The 27,008-nt window shown below is 41.8% G+C and overlaps 3 protein-coding genes across 3 annotated transcripts; all 3 read right to left on the bottom strand.

Annotated features, from left to right (window-relative positions):
• Positions 1–2,573: 2,573 nt before the first annotated feature.
• Positions 2,574–4,940, bottom strand: LOC130488874 (protocadherin alpha-5-like). The gene has a single exon (XM_056862548.1). The coding sequence runs from the start codon at positions 4,938–4,940 to the stop codon at positions 2,574–2,576; it is 2,367 nt and encodes a 788-aa protein (XP_056718526.1).
• An 8,528-nt stretch (positions 4,941–13,468) lies between these two features.
• Positions 13,469–15,870, bottom strand: LOC130488871 (protocadherin alpha-5-like). The gene has a single exon (XM_056862545.1). The coding sequence runs from the start codon at positions 15,848–15,850 to the stop codon at positions 13,469–13,471; it is 2,382 nt and encodes a 793-aa protein (XP_056718523.1). The 5' UTR covers positions 15,851–15,870.
• Positions 15,871–16,931: 1,061 nt separating this feature from the next.
• On the bottom strand, positions 16,932–26,687 carry LOC130488656 (protocadherin alpha-3-like). Its single transcript, XM_056862297.1, has 4 exons — positions 24,211–26,687; positions 18,238–18,435; positions 17,621–17,804; positions 16,932–16,936 (listed from the first exon to the last, which is right to left on the bottom strand). The coding sequence occupies exons 1-4, from the start codon at positions 26,596–26,598 to the stop codon at positions 16,932–16,934; spliced, it is 2,775 nt and encodes a 924-aa protein (XP_056718275.1). The 5' UTR covers positions 26,599–26,687.
• Between the last annotated feature and the right edge of the window lie 321 nt (positions 26,688–27,008).

The raw sequence follows: 27,008 nt of genomic DNA, 5'->3' as shown, positions 1-27,008 counted from the left end.
CAAAATCTGGAAGACTAAAGTTCAAATCCCAACTCTCCTGGGTAACTTTGGGCCAGCCTATCCTACCTCACAGGGTTGTTGTGAGAATAAAATACAAGAGAGGAGAACAATGTAAGACACTGTGGGTCGCCACTGGGAAGAAAGACAGGATATACGGTAACCCTAACTCCTTTCCCTCGGCCCCAGTCCTACACCTCTGAAATATTCTCACTGGAGGTCCACCAAATATCATAAGAATAAATTAAACTTCCTAATTTAAGTACCTATACATCAGCCATCAACCAGAGATAGATCAGATTTTGAGAAATGCAGAGACTTCATTATCAAACCCCATGCTACTCAGTAGACATTTCCAGAACTTATAGCATAATTTGCTTCAGTATTTTCACATCAAAAGGAATAACTGTATTGATTTTAACTGTTCCAGGATGTGACTCACCTCTCCACATGAATTTGGAACCTGATCCTTCCATTTCCCTCATTTGATGAAAAGACAGGAACATTGGACTGAGAACCACAAGGTCACTTTTGACTCCAGCATTCCCACTCACTTCTGCCAGGATGTAGCTGTGGCGATTGGAATACGACTAGCTGCCCACTTCACTTTTCTCCTGATGTGTGGAATTACAGCACTACTAAATAACATCTCAGAGAGTTTTGCTACCTGCTACCCCAATGCCAAACACATTTACTTGGGCGTAAGTTCCCCGACATTAGCAGGACTTCCAAATAAATGTGTTGAGACTCAGGGATAACTCTCTGAAGCATTACAAAGATGACAGGGAGGTCCTAATCCTAGAGAAATCCTCATATGAGACCAGAACCCATTAATTCAAAAGGGTCTATGGTATACAAGTACCACTGCCATAAATAAAGATGGTATCACTTCATAAAGTGCTTATCATTTTACAAAACATGCAGTCTAATCCCAAGCATATTTACTCCTAACTAAGTCACACTTGTGATTTATTCCTAGCAATGGAGACTTGGGATTCAACCTAAGAAATTGACAATGAAATGATATTTTATAATAAAAGGGAGTTAACGTGTTCACCACTGTTTTTGTCCACATTCCAGTTAGTGTAAGCAAGCTTATAGTTATACTACAGTGACCGATCAGTTATCCCTTCCCATGGAGGCCCTAGGAAGTGTAATATTGTGTAGGGACTGAGAAGAAGAAGAATTGGTTTTTATATGCTGACTTTCACTACCTTTTAAGGACAATCAAACCTCTTACAATCTCATTCCCTTTCTCTCCCCACAACAGACACCTTGTGAGGTAGGTGGAGCTGAGAGACTTCAGAGAGAACTGTGACTAACCCAAGGTCACCCAGCTGGCTTCATGTGTAGGAATGGGGAAACAAACCTGGTTCTCCAGGTTAGAGTCCGCCGCTCATATGGAGGAGTGGGGAATCAAACCCAGTTCTTCAGGTTAGAGTCCACCAATGAAGGACCTCCAACAAAGACTTGTCAGCATCTTCACTAAACTCCAGTTCCAAGGATTCTTGGAAGAATTTTGCCAATTCTAAACATTTGTACTGTCAGAATGCCCTGAATCGTGCTAATACTGAAGTGAAAACACTGTGTAAAATTACTATTGTATAATGGAAACATATATTGGGTTGGTGTGAAAGACCGCTCCTAGTTCAGCCTTCCAAGCATCACAACCCCTATCTACAGAGGGAATAAGAAGATACTCAGCAGCATCAGCCAACAAGGGGCTGTGGAAGGAGGGAGGAGAGTTGGCTGGAGGGAAAGTGTCACAGCCTCAGACAGGGCTTGGGGAAGACCTAAGACATCTATAATTTAGGTACATAGGGCTCAGGGGCCTATAGACAGCCAGGAACAGAACAAATATCCTGTGTTTCTTCAGGGAAATAATCGGTTAATGATGTGAAGGATTTGAAGGAAACATCCCAAGAAACAAGCTAATACTGTGTCAAGATTCTGAGATTCTTCGGTTTAGTGAGAAGTTCCAACAAAAAGCCTTCTTCCCCAATCACCCACAAGAACAGTGCATAATTTATGTAATCCCATATTTGAAATTATAACTTTACTGGAGCAGAACATCTACTCTCCCCTTGTAACATTCCTTGACTTAACCGTTCAACCATTAAGCATAACTCCTTCTCGCAAAGAGACAATAAACTTGTGTGTGTGTGTTGTGAAAAGTAGTTGTTGGTACGAATCACTTCAGACGTAAAACAAATTACATCAGATTCCTATTCTACCTCCCCGGATTCCTCTGTAATAGCAGCAAGTAGTCCAGCACAGTAATTTGTTAACGTTGCTTGACTGACCACTTGCAACCCACGCCATAACCAAATACAATTTGATGTTTGAACAGGGAACTGAGGAAAATGTACCAGTTGGATCCTACCATATTGTTGAAACAGCACCTGCATATTCCTGTTGTGTAAATATGCTTCCATTGATGGAAAGAACAGCTTCTTACATCAGAGGAATGGGTCTTGCAACAGAGGAATACTTTCTAATTCAGTAGTTATTTACTAAAACAAGTTCTTATTCAGAGTCACAGATATTGCATAATGCCTAACAGGAGTAATTCACAATTAATTACTAACCGTTGTGCAGAGCAAGTCCTGCTGTTTTCCATTCTCAGCACAAGCAGGAATGTTGGGGCTGAAGACCATGAGGTCGCTTTTGCCTCCAGCCTCCCCACTCACTCCCGCCAGGATGTGGCTGTGGCGATTGGAATACGACCAGCTGCCCACTTCACTGGCACACACCAGTGTGGCTGTGCCAGGGCCATACACCATTGCCTCCTTGGCCTGGCTCTGGCATCGTAGCGCCACATACACGAGGATCACCAGCAGGAATAAGCTGGACACTGAGCAGATGGCGATGATCAGGTAGAGATTGGCAGTGTCTGCCAGGGGCTTTGCGTTTCCTGCTGTCCTGGGAAGTCGGGCATCACTTTTGATGGCCTGGGTATTTGCCACCAAAGACACACTCAGAGTGGCCGTGGCTGAGAGTGGAGGCTTGCCATGATCCCTCACTACAACCAGCAGATTCAGGCTGCTCCCACCCTCTACCTCATCCAGGATGCGCGTAGTGCTGATTTCACCGCTGTACAGGCCCACTCGCCAAGGACCACTGTTTGATTCATGCAGCTCATAGCGAAGCCACGCATTGTATCCTGAGTCAGCATCCAGGGCATGGATCTTGCCCAACATGTGTCCAGAAGGTGCAGGGATTACTAACAAAGCAGGAGGCTCCTCCACTGGCTGTGACACTACAGGTGCGTTGTCGTTCTCGTCCACCACAAACACTTGCACTGTCACATTGCCACACAAGGAGGGCAGTCCGGCATCCTTGGCCCTCACCTGGAACTCCAGCAGCTTCACCTCCTCATAATCCAAGGGCTGCAGGGCATACAGCTTCCCACTCTCCGAATGCACTGAGATGTAGCTTGACAGCGGCCAGAGCTTCTCATCCAGCCAGTAGCTGACCAAAGCGTTCTCGGCCACATCTGGGTCTGAGGCGGACACTGTGAAGATATGAGCCCCAGGTGGGTTGTTCTCTCTCACAAAGACGGTGTAGGAGGGCTGTGCAAAGGCGGGTGTGTTGTCATTCACATCACTGATTGGCACCAACAGGCTGCTGCTGGCGGACAGTGGGGGGTCCCCTTGGTCTTGGACCTTCACAATCAACCCATACTCAGCTACCTGCTCACGATCTAAGGGCTCAGAAAGTACCAGCGAGTAATAATTCTTGAAGGTGGACGTCAGCTTGAATGGGAACTTGGGGGGCCACAAGGAGCAATGTATTTTTCCATTGGCTCCAGAGTCTCTATCTGACACACTGATCAAAGCTACCACTGTCCCGGGTGGAGCATCCTCTGGAACTGGCACAGACAAGGATGACACGGACACCTCTGGCGCATTGTCATTCACATCCAGCACCTCAATGACCACTTGGCAATGTCCAAACAATGGAAGGTTGCCTTTATTTTCAGCCACAATCTGGAGATCAAATATATTAATATCTTCGAAATCCACATTTCCATTCACTTTTAATTCCCCCGTGTTGGAGTTTATGCTAAAAATCTTTCGGAAATTTGGTGGAACATGGTTACTAAATGAGTATGAGATCTCCTTATTAATTCCTTCATCTAAATCAGTGGCATTGAGTGTAATAACCAGAGTTCCAGCAGATGCATTTTCCAGCAGTTTCACCCTGTAAACTGACTGGTTAAAGACAGGAGGGTTGTCATTGGCATCCAAAACATTGATCACCAGCTGGACTGTGCCAGTGAGCTGTCGCTGGCCCCCATCAGTGGCTGTGAGTAATAATCGATGCACAGAGGTCGTCTCCCTGTCCAAAGGCTTCTTTAAAACAAGTGCTAAAGGTTTGTTGCGTTCATCTGATTTCTGCTCTATTGTGAAATATTCATTGGAACTGAGCTGGTAGGTCAGCAAAGCATTAGTGCCAATGTCCGAATCGGAGGCTCCTTCTAATGGGAACTGAGTACCAGATGCTGTTATAAATTCTGTTATGTTCAGGATTTGCTCACTTGTAGAGAAAATGGGAGCATTGTCATTTATGTCCCTGATCTCCACCTCTACATGGAAGATCCTCAGAGGTTTATCCACAATTACCTCCAAATGAATTGTACAAATAAGGCTCTTGGCACACAGCTCCTCCCTGTCTATCCTGGAATCAACAAACAAAATCCCATTCTGCACATTTACCTCCAAATAATCCTTGTGGTCTTTGGAAACCATCCGGAACATCCGAGGCACCAGCTCGCTCACCTCCAGCCCCAGATCCTGGGCGATGCGGCCCACAAAAGTGCCATGCTGGGATTCCTCCGGCACGGAATAATGGAGCTGGCCGCTCCCCATTTCCCAGGCTGTGTGGAATAAAACCAACTGCAGCAGCCGCCTCATCAAGCAATCTGCCTTCCAAGCAGCCATGCCAAACTCAATCCAACCAGAGTCCTTAAAAAAACCCAACATATAAATCCTTTTCTTTAAAGAATTAAAGAATCCACTGATCTCCTCAAAAGTGGTGTTTATTAAATCCTTTGAATAGGTTCCAGGAGTCTTGTATTCGGTGTCTGTGATCCCTATTGTGACTGCGACAGGCAGAATTTTCAGGGAGGAGCTCTGGATTTTCAGTCTTCCTTAAATATTTTCTTAGGCAGCAGTGACCCCTTGTGACTGAATTTGGAAACTGAAGATCAAACTGCTCACATTTTAGTGACCACTTTCCTATAACCCTTTGCTTGTCCATTTGATTTTATAAACTTTGATTTTCAAGTGAAGTTCTTAGCACCCACTGTTTTTTGCTCATGGGGTGCTTCATCCATGTACAACACTGGCTATTGTGCACTCAGCAACTTGAGTCTGAATTTACGAACTAACTTTCTGGAAAATTGTTGCATGGGGTGCAACACGTAGCCATGTCCTGATGTCTTATCATTTAACTCAACGGTCAGAAGGAGGGGCAAGGGGGGAGTGACAAACACTATGCACAGGAACCAATGCACTGAGCAGAAATTAATCTAGTTTCAAATACCATCCCAGCCATGAATTCCACAACAAAACTGTCATAAATTAAACAAATAGTGCTTCATAATGATAGTTTTAGTTGATTGCTCAGCAGTCCAGTAACCTTTGTGTTTGTAATTAGGAGAAGCTGCTTAACACTGTCTTCTCCAACTATCTGTCCACTAAAAACTCCTCCTTAGCTTCCTTCTCAGACAAGAGGAAACAGATACTCCCCATATCTTGTCTCCATGGCTGGCAAAGTAGCTTGTGGAGTTATTGAGCAAACAAACACAGGAGGCTCAAAGTGACTGCCTCCTGTGGGTGTTTTTCAGTTTTTTAAAGAAAGCATTTGGGGCTGTACATGTATCTCCTGTATCTCCTGTGTAATGTTTATTATTTGAAAAATAAATTTTTATGCAGAAAACGCATGGAAATTGACGCTGACATCACTTGGGGTGGTGGATATTTGCCAGGTCATGTATGCGCCCTACAGAACATCCAGGGGCACTTGAAGAAGTCAGCAAGAATTGTCTTCTCACTTCAGATCCATACACTGTGTGGTGATGAACCAGCATTATAAAGACATCACAGGGTGCCAGTATCTTTGACCCCAGTATTTTATATCTGGTTGATTCATCAGTGAGCCTTCAGGCTGATATGGCAAAGAATCTACGTTCATTTTTAAATTAAATAGTTCTATTCTGCCTGCTAAGCTGCCAAACTCTGGAGGTGGCTGCCTCGCAGAAAAATTATTCAAATATATGCTAAAACCTGCCAGGGGGATCATTCTATAAGAAATTACATCTGCTGGGTTGATCACAATACAAACTGATGTGAATACAGACATTGCTAAATGTTCAGGATCTGGAAATAGATGGGGCACAGTAGCAGATAACAGGTAATGTGGACAGACTTTGTTAATGGCGATGCATCCGAACCCTTTCGTAAATGGCATCCTTCTTCTTCTCCTCCTGTGATGTACCACCACTTTGCAGCTTTACCTCCAGGTATTTCTTCCCTGGCTTCCTGCTCCTGGTTAGCCTTAAATAGGCAAGAGCTGTTTGTGCCATTCAGGATTGTTGTTGTGAGGATAAAAAGGTGAAGAGGAGAATGATGTTGTGAGCTACTTGGGGATCCCACTTTGGAGAGAAAAGAAGGGTGTGTATAAATAAATAAATAAAATTAATCTCCCATTTATGCAAACTTCCACATCATCTTGGATGAGTTGCAAGTTCTATTTTATTTATATGTATATATAACATTATATTTAATGCACATTTATTTACTTCATTTATACCTCACCTTTCTCCCCAGTGGGGACCCAAAGCAGTTTACATCATTCTCCTCTCCTCCATTTTAACATTTAAGCATGTGATACCCAGCAAGTTTCCATGGCAGAGATGGGGATTTGAACCTGAGTCTCACAGCTCTTAGTCTGACCCTCTAACCACTTCTCTACACTGGCTCTCTTGTTTGTGCTCAGTGCATATATTTGGCTCATTGTTAATCCTACCCAGTACCTCACATACAGCTTTCCAGTTTAAATGGGTATGTCAACCTTCTTGGTTTTTAACTAAGCTACTCCTCCTCTCCCTTCCATCAGCACAAATTTTGTTCCTTAATATTTAAGGTAAAAAACTTTATTTTACTTTCTCTTCATTTTTATTATATACAATTACTAATATAGGAGCATAAATATACTACTTTCGAAAACTAGAATCATTTAAGTATATAAATTCAGAAATCTATCCACATCAAATTAGAATTTAAAAGAACAAAAATCTAATAAATGTCAACGTTCAGGACCAAACTACACAGCTTTACATATTCTGCACTGGATGCATGGCATTCTGTTAATTTAACTATTCTTCTTATCCATTCCTTTGAGAATCATTCTTGTATTGAAGGGTTTATTTGCATCTATGCTAATCTTCCAACAACAATTTTGAAAAAACCTTTATTAAATCAAACCAAATAAAAACATGGTTCTAAAACTGAAATTGCTAAATACATTGACAACAAAATATACAAGTTCAAACTAACTGCACATTCTGGACAAAAAATATCAATTTTTCAAACTTTTCTGACTTTTGTCCCATGTAATAGACAGGTTAGTTTACTCAGGCGAATGCACTCTGCCAGCTTCTCCAACCACTCCTCCTTCTTTGGGATTATATTTTTCTTCCAATTTTGGGCAAGTATTAACTTTGCACAAATTCATGGATTTCTTTCAGAAGGAAATCCACATAATTCAACAAGAAAACCTGAGGGGATAATGGTTACTCTTTCCTTATACCTTGAGAGGTCATCATGACAATCATATTCCAATATACTACTGCTCTGCTGCATTCCCATCATAAATGTATAAAATTTGCATTAGCTGCTTCACATATTCAACAATCACCTTTAGCCCCTTGGTAAATTTTTGCCAATTTAGAGGGTGACAGGTGCCACTGTTATAGCACTTTTATTAAATTTTCTTTGGCAGAGATGTTTATAGAAAATGTTAAATTACTTCTTAAAGTGAATATCCAAACCTCTGGACTTACTGGGGCTTTCAGATCTTTTCTCCAGAGGATTGCAAAAAAAAATTCTGCCATTTACCATCACCCTCCAATAGATAATTATAAATCTTAGAGAGTACATTCACTGGTTGAAGTTGATTTTTCAAAGCCTGTCAGTTGGGTTCTTGTTTCCTCTTTACTCAGCAACATTTTGTAATAAACTTTTAATCTGTGCATACTGGAACCAAGGAATCTGCCTGTTGCTTAAAGATGATATGTCTGCAAAGGTGATACCTGTTTGCCTGTTAAGGACTAAAGATTTATAATCAGTTTGGTAATACGGACACCATCTTGGATCCAACTCCTTATTCTCTTTTGTTAAAGAGACCCATGGATATTTTACACAATAGGTACTGATGCAGAAAATTGGCTTCATTAAAAGCTCTTACTTTATATTAAATGTAATTATCTCTGTTTTCTCTAACTTAACCTTATAAACCAAAATGCTTCCATGATATTTAATAAGCATCAACAAATGGGTACTTGTCTGATCAATATACAACATGCTGTCCTCACAAAAATTCTGTTTAAAAGGATGATTTTTGTCACATCAGGCTGTTCTTAATAGGATTGCACTCCACATTAGTAAATAGCAGGTTCAAACCTTCTGGAAACTATTTGATCCAGGGACAGATAGAAGTGCAGATCTCTTGCCATGTAGCCAGTGTGGTGTCAGTCAGATTGCTGGACTAGGCCAGGGGAGATGCAGGTTCACATTCCTGCTCACCATGAAACTTACTTGGACCAGTCGTTCTTGCTCAACATAACCTACCTCCCAAGGTTGTCTTGAAGATAAAATGGACAGTGAGAACCACGTATGCCACTTCGCTCCATAGAGGAATGGTAGGATAAAAGTCAACTCAACAAATAATAGCAGGTTTAACCAGCTCCGGCTGGTATATTTGCTGTGGCCCTTACTTGAGAGCCAAGGCTTGGTTACAGTTACCTGTACATGATGGACTACTGTAATGCACTATACATGGGGCTGCCTTTTGAAGACTGTTCAGAAGCTTCAACTGATTTAAAATATGGTTCCAAGGGTGCTGCCAACCATAAGCTAAAGGGATCATCTAAAGTGACAGCCAATTTACTTCCAAGCAGAATTTCAAGTGCTGATTACTATCTCAAGCCATACACAGTCTGCAAGCAGCTACTTGAAGGATCATTTTCTCCTGTTAACGTCTCTGCTATATCATCTCCCCAGTTCGTGCTGTGTATTTTTTTAAAAGTATATAACAAATATATAAATGACATGAAATGATAAGAAATATCAAACAAGCCACACTACTATAAATGATCTTGTCTGTAATCATGGTCATGTAGTATCTAGGCTTTATGCAATTAGCAAAAGTTTGCTAGAACCTCTAAAATGACTCTGGTTTTAATTTCTCCTCTTTGATATGAATGTGTCCAGCCAATTTGCCATCTCTGCAACTCTCTGATATTTGTTCTTCCCTGCTCTTCATGACCGTGGCTAAGAGTGTTGACATTGCTGTGACATCCAGACTTTGGCGCTCATGCCCCACAAATACTTGCCTGGTGCCAAAACTTAACAGTATTTTATGTCCCAACCCAAAAAAATGTTATCCTGTCAAACATTTTTATAATCTATCTTGTTATTAAGATTTTAATGGGAGTTTCTTATTTCTGGACCCTAGATGCTTATTAAGGTCGTTGGTATTTTATTGCTTTTAATGTAATTATCTGCTTTAGGTCATGGAATTTTATTTTATTTATTTTACTTTAGTAGCTCCTCTGAGTTTTTGTTGTTTTCGTTTGTGTGCAGGAGCTGTTCCTATGTTTTATCATGGACTGGATATAGGTATTTGTTTTTGCCTGCTGACGTTGAATATTTTACTTGATGTGCTTTAAATTAGTTTGAGTCTGATGGTCCCCCTGCCTGAATGGATACCAATAAACAGCATCAACCCACCTAATATATGTGTTCCTGAAAGAATATGATGATTAAGAGAATTATGGAAAATTTCCACTCTAGCTCATCAAATGCTTTTTCTGCATCAATTATTTCTTGGTACCATGGATTGGATTCTTAAATTCTATTCCACTAGCAACAAAGTCTTCTGTCAATGCAAGAAACCTTCTGCCTGCGGAACCCAGTTCTTCCACTACAGCAAGGTTAACTGCACTGGAGGAAGGCTCCTCGTGCCAAAGGAAGGTTCCACCATTATCAGAGAAGAGCATAAAGTATTAATTAGATCAGCTCTGTCATACAGTGTGCTGTCTCCAGCAGCACAGACACCTCTCTCCATTGTACTTGCTTTTTCTTCAGGTTGCTTTTCCCCTTCATACTGGCGGTTTGCTTCAGGGTGCCCAGTGGACAACCATTATCTTCTCCTTCTAATGAACTGCAACATCATTCAATATGTAGTTCATATTGTATCCATTTGGTGTAGGTAAAACCAGCATCTAGTTCATCAGTCACTTGATGCCATACTCTCTCTTCAGAAGAATATCATTCACAATCTCCACATCAAACAACAATGGGAGACTGGTTACCTACACTGTTCCTCCTACCTACACTGAAAATGGCAACACAGTAAAATCCAGTTGCAAAATGGATTGAAAATGCGGTATTCCGCATGTGTGAAAGTAAGGGTCTACAGTGATTCACCCACATAAAATATTAGCCAGTGTGGTATAGTCATTGCAAACTTCAATTTGCAAGATCTGAGCAAGGCTGTCAAAGATAGGACATTTTGGAGGACTTTCATTCATAGGGTCGCCATGAGTTGGAAGCGACTTGACGTCACTTAACACACACACATAGTGGCTAGACTGTGGGACCAAAATCTGGGAGATCCAAGTTCAAATCCCTACTCTCCTGGGTAACCTTAGGCCAGTCACACAGCCTAACCTATCTCACACGGCTGTTGTGAGAATAAAATGCAGGAGACAAGAAAGATGTAAATATTCTCACTGGAGGTCCACCAAATATCATAAGAATAAATTAAATTAGGAAGTGCCTATACATCAGAAGCTTCATTATCAAACTCCATGCTACTCAACAGACATCCCTGGAACCAATAGCATAATTTGCCTCAGTATTTTCATGCCAAAAGGAATAACAGTATTGATTTTAACTGTTTCAGAATGTGACTCACCTCTCCAGCTCCTTCACATTTCCCACTTCCTCATTTGATGAAAAGACAGGAACATTGGGGCTAAAAACCACAAGGTAACTTTTGGCTCCAGCATTCCCGCTTACTTCTGCCAGTATGTGGCTGCGGCGATTGGAATACAACTAGCTTGATATGTAGAATTAGAGAAGTACTAAATAACTACTCAGAAAGTTTTGCTATCTGCTACCCCAATACCAAACAAATTTACTTGGACATAAGTTCCCCTGACATTTGCAGGACCTCAGTCAATCAATCAAGTTTTATTTTGATACAATATCAGCTCTGAATAAAAATCAAAGAGGACCTCTAAATACATGTGGTGAGACTCAGGGTTAACTCACTGAAGCATTACAAAGATGACAGTAAGGTCCTATTCCTAGACAAATTCTCATTTGAGAGCACAACCCATTAACTCCGAAGGGTCTTCAGCAGGGGTGTCGAACTCATTTGTTACAAGGGCCGGATATGACATAAATGTCACTTGGTGGGGGCTAAACCATGCCTTGCCAGCCCAGGTTGAGAGCAGAGGGGGTGGCTGCTTCAGCTGGCTTGCAGGCCAAATAAGAGCTCTCAAGGGATAGGATCCGGCCCGTGGGCCTTATGTTTGACACCCCTGGTCTACAGGATACAACTACCACTACCATAAATAAAGATGTTATCATTTCAGAAATTGCTGATCATTATACAAAACATGCAGCCCAATCCCAAGCATATTCATTCCTAACTAAGTCACACTGGTGACTTATTCCTAGCAATGACTAGGGACTCAACCTAACAAACTTACAATTGAAATGATATTTTATATTAGAAGAAAGTTAACATGTTCACCTGTTTTCATCCACATTCCAGTTAGTGTAATCAAGCTTATAGTTACACTATATTGGCTTATCATTATTTCTTTCCATGGAGACCCTTGGAAGTGTAATACTGTGTAGGGACTATTAAGGAACTCCAACAGAGACTTGTCCGCATCTTCACTAAGAATCCAGTTCCAAGGATTCTTGGAAGAATTTTGCCAGTTATATACATTTTGTGCTGTAAAAATGTCCTGAATCATGCTAATGTTCCTCAAGGGAAAATACTGTAAAAGTACTAGTGTATAATTACAAACTAAATGGGGGAAATGTAAATTGGGTTTGTGTGATGGAAGGCCTCTAGTTCAGCCTTCCAGGCATCACAACAAATCCCTACCTACGGGGGACGTAAGCAGATACTCAGCAGCATCAGCCAACAAGAAGCTGTTGGATGTGGGAGGAGGAAAATTAGATGGAGGAAAAGTCTGTCATCACCTCAGACAGGGCTTGGGGAAGCAACAAAGAAACAGGGGGAACTACCAGCAGAATAGTTCACCAGGGGAAGAAAAGTATCTCAGACATCTATAGTTTAGATACATAGGGTTTAGGGGCCTATAGAGAGGCAGGAATAGAGCAAGTATCCTGTGTGACCTCAGGGAAATAGTGGGTTAATGGCATGAGGGATCTGAGGGAAACATCCCAAGAAACAAGCTAGCACTGGGTCAAGATTCTGAGATTCTTGGGGTTAGTGAGAAGTTCCAAGGTCATTTCTGTAAAGCCATGTGTGAAATTGTAACTTTCCTAGAGCACAGCTTCTGCTCTCACCTTGTTCCATTCCTTGACTTATCTGTCCAACCATTAAGTATAAGCCCTTCTGAAGAAGAGACAATAAACTTTTTGTGTATGTTGTGAATCACTCCAGAAGGGGAGAGGGAAAGCAATTCAAATTACCTCCGATTCCTATTCTACCTCCTGAGCCTTCTTCTGTACTAGCAGCAGGTAGTCCAGCACAGTTATTTGTCAACATTGTCTTACTGACCACTCGCAACCCCCACCATAACCAAGCACAATTCCGTCTCAGCTACAGGAAGATATGACATGTGTGAACGGGGAACTGAGGAAAGGGTTGGACCCTACTGTTCTGTTGAGTCAATGCCTGCATATTCCTATGGTGTGAAGATGATTCAATAGACTGAAAGAATAGCTTCTTACAGCAGTTAAATGGGTCCTGCAACAGAGGAATGGGGGGGGGGGGCACCAATGGAACAAAATGATAAGATCCACCCCATTACTTCTCCAAAATGAGGCTTACATGCTAATCTCAGTACTCCAAATGGATAATTATTAACACTAAACTTGGCTAAAATGTTTTCAAATCCACTACTTAACTACTAAAACAAGTTCTTCTTCAGAGTCACAGATATTGCATAATGCCTGCCAGGAGTAAATCGTAATTAATTACTAACCGTTGTGCAGAGCAAGTCCTGCTGTTTTCCATTCTCAGCACAAGCAGGAATGTTGGGGCTGAAGACCATGAGGTCACTTTTGCCTCCAGCCTCTCCACTCACCCCTGCCAGGATGTGGCTGTGGCGATTGGAATATGACCAGCTGCCCACTTCACTGGCACACACCAGCGTGGCTGTGCCAGGGCCGTACACCATTGCTTCCTTGGCCTGGCTCTGGCACCGCAGCGCCACGTAGACAAGGATCACCAGCAGGAACAAGCTGGACACTGAGCAGATGGCGATGATCAGGTAGAGATTGGCAGTATCTGCCAGGGGCTTTGCGTTTCCTGCTGTCCTGGGAAGTCGGGCATCACTTTTGATGGCCTGGGTATTTGCCACCAAAGACACACTCAGAGTGGCCGTGGCTGAGAGTGGAGGCTTGCCATGGTCCTTCACCACAACCAGCAGATTTTGGCTGCTCCCACCCTCTACCTCATCCAGGATGCGCGTGGTGCTGATTTCACCGCTGTACAGGCCCACTCGCCAAGGACCACTGTTTGATTCATGCAGCTCATAGCGAAGCCAGGCATTGTATCCTGAGTCAGCATCCAGGGCACGGATCTTGCCCAACATGTGTCCAGAAGGTGCAGGGATTACTAACAAAGCAGGAGGCTCCTCCACTGGCTGTGACACTACAGGTGCATTGTCGTTCTCGTCCACCACAAACACTTGTACAGTCACATTGCCACACAAGGAGGGCAGTCCGGCATCCTTGGCTCTCACCTGGAACTCCAGCAGCTTCACCTCCTCATAATCCAAGGGCTGCAGGGCATACAGTTTCCCACTCTCCGAATGCACTGAGATATAGCTTGACAGCGGCCACAGCTTCTCATCCAGCCAGTAGCTGACCAAGGCGTTCTCGGCCACATCTGGGTCTGAGGCGGACACTGTGAAGATATGAGCCCCAGGTGGGTTGTTCTCCCTCACGAAGACGGTGTAGGAGGGCTGTGCAAAAGTGGGTGTGTTGTCATTCACGTCACTGATTGGCACCAACAGGCTGCTGCTGGCGGACAGTGGGGGGTCCCCTTGGTCTTGGACCCTCACAATCAACCCATACTCGGCTACCTGCTCACGATCTAAGGGCTCAGAGAGTACCAGAGAATAATAATTCTTGAAGGTGGACGTCAGCTTAAATGGGAACTTGGGGGGCCACAAGGAGCAATTTATTTTCCCATTGGCTCCAGAGTCTCTATCCGAGACACTGATCAAAGCCACCACTGTCCCGGGTGGAGCATCCTCTGGAACTGGCACGGACAAGGATGACACGGACACCTCTGGCGCATTGTCATTCACATCCAGCACCTCAATGACCACTTGGCAATGCCCAGACAATGGAAGGTTGCCTTTATCTTCAGCCACAATCTGTAGATCAAATATATTAATATCTTCGAAATCCACGTTGCCATTCACTGTTACTTCCCCTGTGTTGGAGTTTATGCTAAAAACCTTTCGAAAATTTGGTGGAACATGGTTACTAAATGAGTAAAAGATGTCCTTATTAATTCCTTCATCTAAATCAGTAGCATTGAGTGCAATAACCAGAGTTCCAGCAGATGCATTTTCCAGCAGTTTCACCCTGTAAACTGACTGGTTAAAGACAGGGGGGTTGTCATTGGCATCCAAGACATTGATGACCAGCTGGACTGTGCCAGTGAGCTGTCGCTGGCCCCCATCAGTAGCTGTGAGTAATAATCGATGCACAGAGGTCGTCTCCCTGTCCAACGGCTTCTTTAAAACTAATGCTAAAGGTTTGTTGTGTTCATCTGTTTTCTGCTCTGCTGTGAAATATTCATTGGAACTGAGCTTGTAAGTCAACTGAGCATTAGTGCCAATGTCAGAATCAGAGGCTCCTTCTAATGGGAATTGAGTACCAGGTGGAGTTATAAATTCTGCTATGCTCAGGATTTGCTCACTTGCAGAGAAAATGGGAGCATTGTCATTTATATCCCTGATCTCCACCTCTACATGGAAGATCCTCAGGGGTTTATCCACAATTACCTCCAAGTGAATGGCACAAACAGAGCTCTTGGCACACAGCTCCTCCCTGTCTATCCTGGAATTAACAAACAAAATCCCATTCTGCACATTTACCTCCAAATAATCCTTGTGGTCTTTGGAAATCATCCGGAACATCCGAGGCACCAGCTCACTCACCTCCAGCCCCAAATCCTGGGCGATGCGGCCCACAAAAGTGCCATGCTGAGATTCCTCCGGCACGGAATAATGGAGCTGGCCGCTCCCCATTTCCCAGGCTGTGTGGAATAAAACCAGCTGCAGCAGCCGCTTCATCACACAATCTGCCGTCCAAACAACCATGCCAAATTCAAACATCAATCCAACAAGAGTCCTTCAAAAAAAATACCCCAACATATAAATCCCTTTCTTTAAAGGAGTAAAGAATCCAGTGATCTCCTCAAAAGTGGTGTTTATTAAATCCTTTGAATAGATTCCAGGAGTGTTGTATTCAGTGTCCGTGATCCCTATTGTGATGGTGACAGGCAGAATTTTCAGGGAGGAGCTCTGGATTTTCAGTCTTCCTTAAATATTTTCTTAGGCAGCAGTGACCCCTTGTGACTGAATTTGGAAATTGAAGATCAAACTGCTCACATTTTAGTGACCAGTTTCTTATGACCCTTTGCTTATACATTTGATTTCATAAACTTTGATTTTCACATGAATTAGTACCCACATGTTTTTCTTGTGCTGTGGTTCACCCATGCACAACACTAGATTATTGTGCATTTGACAACTTGAATCAGAATGTGTGAACTAACTCCCTGGATAGTTACTTCATGTGATACAACATATAGCAATGTCGTGATGTCTTATCATGGGTAGCTTGTGGTGAGCAATATTGAGCAAATGAACATAGGAGGGAAAAGGGAGAAACCTGTGGGTTACTCTGCTCAAACTGACTGCCTCCTTTGTCTCCTTTTCAAACTTAAAAAAAAGCATTTGGGGCTATTCATGCATCTCCTGTGTAACGTTTAGTTTAGTATGTGAAAAATAGATATTTATCCAGAAAGCACATGAAAAGTGCCATGAAGCTGACATCACATAGGGTGATGGATATTTGCCAGGTGACAGATCATGTATGCACCCTACAGAACATCCAGGGGCACATGAAGAAGTCAGTAAGAATTGTTCTCTCACTTCAGATCAGTACACTGTGTGGCTTTGAACTAGCATTATAAAGACACTGCAGGGTGCCAGTATCTTTGACCCCTGTATTGTATATCTAGTTGATTCAACAGACAGCCTTCCTGCTGATACAGCAAAGGATCTAGCTTCATTTTTCAATTTTATTTTTTAAAATTAAATAGTTCTACCCTGTCTACTAAACCACCAAACTCTGGAGGTGGCTGCCTCCCACATAAATTCTTCAGATAGATGCTAAAGCCTGCCAACGCGTTCATTCTACAAGAAATTACATCCACTGGGTTGATCATGATGCAAATTGATGCAAATACAGACATTGTTAAACGTTCAAGATCTGGAAATAGATAGGGCAAAGTAGTAGATAGCAGGTAATGTGGACAGACTTTGTTAATGGTGATGTGAGCCTCTGGACCTCTTCTTAAATGGCATCCTTGTCCTCCTCCTCCTCCCCTGGGATGTGCCACCAATTTGCAGCTTTACTTCCAGGTATCGCTTCCCTGGCTTCATTCTCCTGGTTAGCCTAAATAGTCCAAAGCTGATCCTACACATCTCTAGTGAGACCTCCAGGTCCATATCCTTCATCCAGAAACTCACCTTGAGGCCAACTCCCTTCATCTGCCTTTGCCTGGCTCTCTTGGGGTTTGGCTACAAAGGATATATATGGGTAGCCACTCTTTCGTAAAAGGGCATTCTTTAGCAGGAAAGTAGAAGATTGTATACTCCAAGTCTAATAATTATAGTGGTCTGCAGGAATTAGCAAGCATTAAATCTTTTTCATCTTCATAAAATAATGGTATCAATGCTATGTTCTAAGTGGGGCTGATGAGCCCCGTGGCGCGGAGTGGTAAGCTGCAGTACTGCAGTACTTCACCAGCACCAACAGACTCTGCCTGCTACCTTCACCCCATGACTCATCCAAAGCATGTGTGGTGCTGATCTCACCGCTGTACAGTCCCACTCGCCAAGGGCCATGGTTTGCCTCAAACAGCTCATAGCGCAGCCATGCATTGTAGCCCGAGTCAGCATCCAAGGCCCGGATCTTGCCAACCACATGGCCAGCCATCACAGGTACCACTACTAAGGTGGGGGCCTCCTCTTGTCCAGAAATGGCAGGTGCGTTGTCATTCTCATCCAACACAAAGACTTGAACGGTCACATTGCTGCATAGGGAGGGCAGCCCAGCATCCTGATGGCGTTTGTTAGTTTTGTTAGCCACCCAATCCAAGTGAATACAGCAGAGTCCAGCACAGTTTAAATTAGTGCTATTTATTATACAGTGAATCAAAGTGCTTCGCCAGTATCTTTCTCCATACACCCCACACCTTTGTACAGGTATCATACAGTTATATACAATACTGACCCAGTCTATCAGCCAATCCACTGATAGCTGCCCAGCTCCCAAGTAAAACCTGTTCTGTCCAGTTTTCCTGCAGAGTCATGATGAGCTGGCATTAGTCATCACTTTGTCATGTGATCTCAGCTGTCAACTAGCTGTCTCCTAGATCACCACAATCTGATTACTTTCTAGTCTAAAATGCCAACACATCCTTGGCGCTCACCTGGAACTCCAGTAACTTCTGTTCTTCATAGTCGAATGGCTGCAGGGCATAAACCTTCCCACTCTCTGAATGCACCGAGATATAGCTTGAGAGTGGCCACAGCTTCTCATCCAACCAATAGCTGACCAGGGCATTCTCAGCCAGATCTGGGTCTGAAGCAGACATAGTGAAAATGTGAGCACCAGGTGGGTTGTTCTCCTTTACAAAGATTGTATAGGAGGATTGTGCAAAAGTGGGCAAGTTGTCATTTACATCACCAATGGGCACCACCAAGCTCCTAGTGGCTGACAGCGATGGAGGCATGTGTTGCTAATATTTCAGATTTCTCCACATTTACTCTATTTCTCACTATGGCTTAATATTACAATGTCCATTTACCATAATCCTGGCATATGGGTTAATGGTACATTATTCTCTACACAATTGTTATGTACTAGAACAAGGTTCTTTCAAAGTTCCAGCTAAAAATGACCATTCTAATCTATCAAATGCCTTAGGAACACTGAGGAGTCTCAAAATGGATGACTCTGTTTCTTGGTTTAGCTTTACAATAACATTGGCAATTCTTTTAATATTATGAAATAAATTATTGCCTTTACTAAACTCCACTTATTCTGGGCTGATATACTGCAGGCAAAGCTCTGCTCACAACCTGAGTTTGATCCCGACAGGTAGCTGGCTCAAGGTTGACTCAGTCGTCCATTTCTTCCAAGGTCAGTGAAATGAGTACCCAGCTTGCTGGGGGTAAAGTGTAGATGACTGGGGAAGGCAATGACAAACCACCCCATAAACATAGTCTGCCTAGTAAATGTCATGATGTGATGTCACCCCCATGGGTCAGTAATAGCCATGGGTCAGTAATAGTCAGTAATAACCCGGTGCTTGCACAGGGGACTATGTTTGTGTGTGTGTGTGTAAAGTGCCGTCATTTTTTAGTCATTATTTATTTGTTTAGAAAATTTATATGCTGCATGAAATGGCTCACAAAGTAAACACCATACAATAAAATCAAAACAGTGACATCATAAAACCTTTGGAATTCCACCCCAACCCTCTTGAGGCTTGCCTGACAACTACCTTACTTTCCTTTAGGCATCAGGCCAAAACATTTCTCCTTATGCAGGCTTTTAACTAAGAGAATCCGGTTTTTTTTAGATGTTTTATGATCTGGTCTCAACCTGAGGACTGTATCATTTTAGATAATGCTTTTATGTCTTGGCATGTTTATGTTGACCTGATTTATTGTTTTATATATATATATAAATTTTTATTATTTTTATAAGAAAAAACAAAACAAATAAAAAACAAAGAAAACAATAACATAAAAAATACAAAAAGAGCACTTATACATCATTCAAAATTACCCCATACCATATGAATTATAAAATACACAGTGCTCTAATACCCACCACCCACCTTAACAGTGTGTCCCACCACCAATAGACTTCCGGAGAAGTGTTTTGACAGTATTTGAAATCATCTTATACTATTATTACTATAAAAAACATTACATTTTGTCTATAATTCATTAACTATACTTGTAAAATTCATTTTTGCCAGTTTATCACAAAAGGCTATGGCCTTTAGCCATATTTTTTTTTAATTCTTCCACATCTTTACCATGCAAAGAATCTGTAAGTTTGGCCATCCGCATATACATCCACATTTTCTCTCTCCAGTCCTTGATTGAAGGTATATTTATTTGCTTCCAGTTTTTTGCTATTAAAATTCTTGCTGCCGCAAAGTTATATTGACATATAACTCTATCACATCTATCCATATTGTCTTTGGGAATTCCCAATAAACAAAAAGCAGGATCTTTTTTTACTTTCACATTAATCAAATTATTAGTTTCATTTAATATTAATTTCCAAAATCTCTTAATTTTTTTACAAAATCACCATGCATGCATAAACGTGCCTTTTTTAGTTCCACACTTCCAACATAAAGCCATATCATCTTTCTTCATTTTGCTTAACAGTACCGGGGTTATGTACCATCTATAAAACATCTTGTATAAATTTTCTCTTATTTCATTAGTAATTGTAAATTTATATTCCCTCTTCCATAAATTTTCCCATATTTCCAAATCAATATTATAACCTAACTCCTTCATCCATTTCACCATCACTGGTTTTCTCCTTTTTTGTTCTAAGTTCACTTCAATTAATAACTTATAAATTCTTCCTATCAATCCTTTGTTTCCCTTATTTAATATAATTTCTAATTTAGATTTATTTTGATTAAATCCCCTCAAATTATCTTTGTTAAATATATCCCTTAATTTATAATACATAAACCAATTTTTAACTCTTCTCTACTCTTCAGAAACCAAACCCCTTCCTTACATTCCGTAATTTCTCTATAAATATCAATATCCAAATTTAATTGTACCCCTCAATTGATTAATTGGTTTCTAGAATGCTGGCAATTAGTACTGATGAAGGTGATTTATTAATTTGCAATGCTTCAATAGCATATTCTATCTTTTTTGGCGCTATCATTCTGTTTACTTGCTCCCTTTGTAACTGCCTAATTTTAGGTTCTTGTAGGTTATCCGAGCTGTGTAACCGTGGTCTTGGTATTTTCTTTCCTGACGTTTCGCCAGCAGCTGTGGCAGGCATCTTCAGAGGAGTAACACTGAAGGACAGTCCTTCAGTGTTACTCCTCTGAAGATGCCTGCCACAGCTGCTGGCGAAACGTCAGGAAAGAAAATACCAAGACCACGGTTACACAGCCCGGATAACCTACAAGAACCAATGAACTCTGACCGTGAAAGCCTTCGACAATATTTTGCCTAATTTTAGGTTTGTTTAAAAAGCTACTTTTAAAGCTTCTAATATTTTCTTGTTTAAATCTGTTTAAATCTTTATAAAACAAATAAAATGGTCATACTATTTCTTCTGTTTGATTAAAATAGTTATAACTGTGGCCCTTCATTTTGAAATCAGTGACCTGCTGCCATTTTACCAGATTCCATATAAATAATTTACCAGAATTATTTCCCCCAAAAAATTTTTATTATTTTTTCCACAGTCTTTTCTTGGTTTATTTTGCTAACATTATTCTTTATGGCTATGTATAATCGCTTATATGTTCATCTACATCAAGTACATGTATAATTTTCTTCAGTTGATTGCACAACTTGTTCTGTTTCTTGTGCTTTTCTTTGTTTAAATGGGTGCTATAGCTTATTACTTGGTCTCCAATAAAGATTAGCATCCTATACAAAACCATATGGTTTTATTTATGATTTTATTTCAAAACTTCGCATTTTGTAATAGAGTATTGTGTTGCCCAGTTCACTAAATCCTTTATTTCAATTAAAATGTCATTACACTCAGCTGTACAAGATACATATATACAATCCTTTAATAACTGTTTGAAGTTATTCAGCTGACATTTTTATGTTTCCAGGATAAAATTATCTGCCCATTTTTTAAAATTGCAGTTGCAATTTTTCTTCTCTTCATCAAGCTATTAAAAACATAACAATGAAAGAAGCTAATGGTCACATATTGTTCTATCATAAGAAAAAAGGAAGAGAGAAAAATCTGACTGAAATCTTTATCTAACATTTAGCATTTTAGGATTCCACAATCTTTTAAAAATAATAATTTAGTGCAGTTCCAGTTTTTGTTGCTAGTATAATGTTCACAATTTTTGAATTAAGCATAAATCCCCCAAACTCCATATTAAAATCATTATCAATACATGAATATACAGAGTATATAAGAACCAAAATATAATCATTATTGTACTCTCATAATTGTCCTAAATTAATAGTTATGCAATCATGTGCACACACACGCATACACATACTGTTCAAAGTGAACCTCATAAATCCAATCTCAGATATACTCTCAGGTAGATCTTACAATTCTTTTTCAGTAAATGAGGAACCTTACTCCAAAAGAAGCGAGGTAATAGTATCCAACTTAGTAGAAGGGAGGTATAGAATTCACCTTTATTTATTCTGCCAAAGTTTGCAAGCAACCTAGTTTTCTAGTTTGACGTTCATCTAGGCATTTCACTAATCACAAATACTACCATGCAACTACATGAAACTAACTCCCGTGTTTAACTAGTTTTAATATATGACTGTGACAAAATTTAAGTTGTCACATTTTAAATTAAATATCCATGTAAAAAAACCTTTACAATGCATCCCTCTCAATTCATAAAACCGATGGTCCTCCCCTCCCCCTTCCTGCTGCAGTGCCCTGTACACATATCCCCAGAAAAGTTGCTCCTGAGAATTGGACAGCATCATGGGAAACGGTGTGAAAGGCTGCTGCTTGAGGATAAAATCAACAGAAATTGTGCAAACCCATTCTCCTCTTGCACGATGGGAACTGCCTCCCACTTGCACAATAAGCTACCAAATGGCAATAGGGGAAACAATAATTGCCTTGCAGGTAATTGCCCCATTCCATCAAAACTGGCTTATGAAGGGAGATCTGTTATTCTCAATTCATTCTTTCTAGACGACTTCTGAAGCAATCTTCCTTTCAGTCCAAATGGCTTGCCAGAATGGCTGTGCAGTACAAGGCCAGTCAGGAGGCCTTGCTCTCAATGCTTCCCCCCATCCAGCCACCACTACCCCATCTCAGAGGCAGGGCCGGATTGAAAGTTACTGACAAATGTATGGGTACATCTCAGAAAAAGGCTAAAACCAAAACATGACTACAAGTCAAATGCAAAAGAGAAGATAAGCAGCGTCGGATGCATGTACCACTTTGGACTGGGAAGGAATCAAATGCTCAAATCCTTTTTATGTTTAAAAAAACCCTCATATTCAGAACTACCATGACAGGAAATGTGCTAGCCTGGAGCATTTTATCCAACATACTAGTTTTGTACATGCTGGATCAAAGGAAGCATTTGAACACTCAATGCAAAAGCAGTAGAAGGGCTGCCAGGTCTGACCACCACCACCAAAAAAATGCTTCAAAAATCACCATCAGAGCAATGACCTGATCATAGAGTTTCTGGTGAATTCTAGAGCATCACATCAACACAATGAGTGTTGGCATGATGTCACAAACCTGGAAGTGACATCATGCCGTCACTCTGACAATGCCCCCCATGTCCCCACTGCCCCAGTCTTCTGCTTGGTGCCAGCCACCAGCTGGCAACCCTAAGCAGAAGTCTGAAGTGGGACTGCCCAGCTAGAGTTTGCCCATATGGGGCTCTCAATCGTGTAAAGCAGCCCTCAGCAATTAATTACTCAGTGGATGTAATGCCTTTAAGGGAAAAAAAACTCTGGAAAATGGATTTACATTTTGAATACTTATTTTCATGTAGGACTACTTTAACAACTCTGGATTAAGATCATCCAGTAAAGGAGGTCTGAACATGAAACTTCAGTAGTTCGTACCAGGATATGGCTACCTTTTCAAACGCTCATCAGATTGCCACTATGTTCAACAGATGCATCTGAAGGAGTTGCAGAGAAGCCACCCCACTGGAGATCACTACTCATAAGCAATGAAGTATGACTACTGATGGGTTGGATCCAATAAACATGAATTGTTTGTGGATCTGTCTTACAAAACCCATATTTTCAGATACAAAACAAGGTAACAAATAGGAAGAACTTAATGAAACCAGCAAGTTGAATTGCTGAACTCGTAATGCTCTCTGCAGTGCTAATGAAATTTTTTAATAAGGAATATCTTTGAAATAAAGTAGCAAACAAATTTATACAACAAATTAGTGAAACATAGTTGTTACTGCTGAGACATATATATTTTAATTATGTTGAAAGTTAAACCATTGTCTGAGCTGTGGCAAGAAGGGATGATGATAACCTCAGTCGTTTCTGTGATAAACACTGAAGACGTCAACAGATTAAAAGTCCTTGCCTCACTGCCCCACTGAAATCATTCTCAATAAGCACAGAAATTTAATATACAATTGCTACAATGAGATATACAAATACCAAAAATTTCCTCAAAATATATGACTCACCTGTAGTGATGAGTCATAAAGAATTTGCTCCTGTTTCTCACTTCCTGGAGGAGGAGGAATGTTGGGGCTGAAAACCATGAGGTCAGTCTTGGCTCCAGGTTCCCCACTTACACCTGCCAAGATGTGGCTGTGGCGATTGGAATATGACCAGCTGCCCACTTCACTGGCACATACTAGTGTGGCCGTGCCAGGGCCATACGTCATTGCCTCCTTGGGCTGGCACTGGCATCTCAGGACCAGATAGACTATGACCACCAACAGGAACAAGCTAGATACCGAGCAGATAGCAATGATGAGGTAGATGTTGGCATTGTTCACCAGCAACTTTGGGCTCCCTCCCAGGTTGAGAAGACGAGCATCACTGTGCATAGCTTGGGTACCCGTCACCAGTGACACACTTACGGTAGCTGTAGCTGACAACACTGGCTTCCCATGGTCCTTCACCATCACCACTAGGTTTTGGTGAATAAAATTACCTTCTGCCTCATCAAGGGCACGTGTGGTGCTGATTTCACCGCTGTACAGTCCCACTCGCCACAAGCCATTGGTTGCATCATGAAGTTCATAGCGCAGCCATGCATTGTAGCCTGAGTCTGCATCCAGGGCATGAACCTTGCCCACCACATACCCAGCTGCCACTGGGACCTTCACCAGAATGGGGGTATCCTCAGCTGGACCAGACACTGCAGGCGCGTTGTCATTCTCATCCAACACAAAAACTTGGATGGTCACGTTGCCACACAAGGAGGGCAGCCCAGCATCCTTGGCTCTCACCTGGAACTCCAGCAGCTTCAGCTCCTCGTAATCCAAGGGCTGCAGGGCATACAGCTTCCCACTCTCTGAATGCACCGAGATGTAGCTTGACAGAGGCCACAGCTTCTCATCCAGCCAGTAGCTGACCAAGGCGTTCTCGGCCACATCTGGGTCTGAGGCGGACACTGTGAAGATGTTAGCACCAGGAGGGTTGTTCTCTTTCACAAAGACTATGTAAGTGGGCTGTGCAAAGGTGGGTGCATTGTCGTTCACATCACCAATGGGTACCACGAGGCTGCTGCTGGCTGAAAGTGGTGGAGTCCCTTCATCTCGAGCCATCACAACGATCCTGTATTCTGCCACCTGCTCCCGATCCAGGGACTCCGCAACCACCATTGAGTAGTAATTCCTGAAGGTGGACACCAGCTTGAAAGGAAGCCCAGGGGGCTGCAGGGAACAGGTCACTTGCCCGTTGGCCCCAGAATCCCTATCTGAGACACTGATCAGGGCCACCACCATTCCTGGAGGGGAATCCTCTGGCACTGGCACTGTCAGGGACTTCAGTGACATCTCAGGGGCATTGTCGTTGACATCCAGCACTTCAATCACAACTCTGCAGTACCCTGTCATTGGATTGCTCCCTTTATCACTTGCTTGGACCTGAATTTCATATTGATGATTCTCTTCAAAATCTATTTTTTCTTTTGTCCTTATTTCTCCATTAACAGAATCTAAAGTAAATATATTTTTTAAGCTAACAGGTACATGATTCTGAAAAGAATATGTAATATCCTTATTTATTCCTTCATCTAGGTCTGTGGCATTTAATTTAACCACTAATGACCCACTTGGAACATCCTCTGTCATTTGGACTTTGTAAACAGATTGATTAAAGGCCGGTGCATTGTCATTCTCGTCAAGTACAACAATCACCAGCTGAACGGTGCCACTGAGCTCGGGTTTGCCTCCATCAGTGGCTGTAAGCAGAAAACGATGCATAGTTTTGACTTCCCTATCTAGAGAGGTCTTTAAAAGGAGTCCTAATAATTGGCTTTCATCATGTTTTCTCTGAACATCAAGAGTAAAGCAGTCATTAGGGCTGATTGCATAGGAGAGGAGAGAGTTTGGACCAATATCTGCATCAGATGCTCTCTCCAGAGGGAAAAATGAGCCAGGTGTTCTCATTTCAGACACAAAGACTTTCTGTTCCTTTTGAGGGAATGCAGGAGCATTATCATTTATATCCTTGATCTCTACCTCTATATGGAAGACCTTCAGAGGTTTATCCACAATCACCTCCAGGTGAATGGCACAAACAGGGTTTTTGACACACAGCTCCTCCCTGTCTATCCTGGAATTCACAAACAAAATCCCATTCTGGACATTTACCTCTAAATAGTCCCCACCACCTTGAGATTCCATCCGGAACATCCGAGGTATCAGCTCACTCACCTCCAGCCCTAGATCCTGGGCAATGCGGCCCACAAAGGTGCCGTGCTGGGATTCTTCTGGCACCGAATAATGGAGCTGGTTATTCCCCATCTTCCAAGCCAGGCAGAGAAAAATCAGCTGCAGCAGCCACCTCCTCACCAAGCAGCATCGGAGCAAGATCACCGTAACAGCGGTAAGTTTCATTCCTGTTTCTAAAAATTCAATCCCCTCTGAAATGTTGGAATTAAATGATGAGGAAAACCCAGTAACTAAACCATTGTATCCATCCTGTTGTCTGATGGTGTCTATTCTTACTGTACAGCTGGGAGGGGCTTTGATCTTTGTCTCAGAAGAGCATTTCACTTTTAAGTGGGTAGCGACATCTTGTGACAATTGGTATAAATGCCATCCACATTTTCCTCCCTTAGATTTATTTAATAATTGCATTCTAGAATTCACATGCAGTTTGCAGATATTATATGTCAATGTAATTCCTTGCAAAGTTTACCTACAAGTCTTAAACAGATACTTTCATCCTGTTTTAAAAGACAATAGCCAATCAACAGGTTAGGTGGAATGCCTATTAACTTCAAAGAGTAAAATAATATTTTTTC

This window comes from Euleptes europaea, chromosome 17 (assembly GCF_029931775.1).
Source record: "Euleptes europaea isolate rEulEur1 chromosome 17, rEulEur1.hap1, whole genome shotgun sequence".
NCBI classification, from domain to species: Eukaryota; Metazoa; Chordata; class Lepidosauria; order Squamata; family Sphaerodactylidae; genus Euleptes; species Euleptes europaea.
The sequence above is the reverse complement of the archived record's forward strand: the minus strand, read 5'-3'. Positions and strand labels throughout refer to the sequence as shown.

Coding starts and splice junctions, on each gene's coding strand:
- LOC130488874 (XM_056862548.1), bottom strand. CDS start 4,940: ATGGCTGCTTGGAAGGCAGATTGCTTGATGAGGCGGCTGCTGCAGTTG.
- LOC130488656 (XM_056862297.1), bottom strand. CDS start 26,598: ATGAAACTTACCGCTGTTACGGTGATCTTGCTCCGATGCTGCTTGGTG. Junction 18,436..24,210: donor TTTATGACTCATCACTACAG/GTGAGTCATATA, acceptor ATCTTTGTAAAG/GAGAACAACCCACCTGGTGC. Junction 17,805..18,237: donor AGAAGTTACTGGAGTTCCAG/GTGAGCGCCAAG, acceptor GTGTTGGATGAG/AATGACAACGCACCTGCCAT.
- LOC130488871 (XM_056862545.1), bottom strand. CDS start 15,850: ATGTTTGAATTTGGCATGGTTGTTTGGACGGCAGATTGTGTGATGAAG.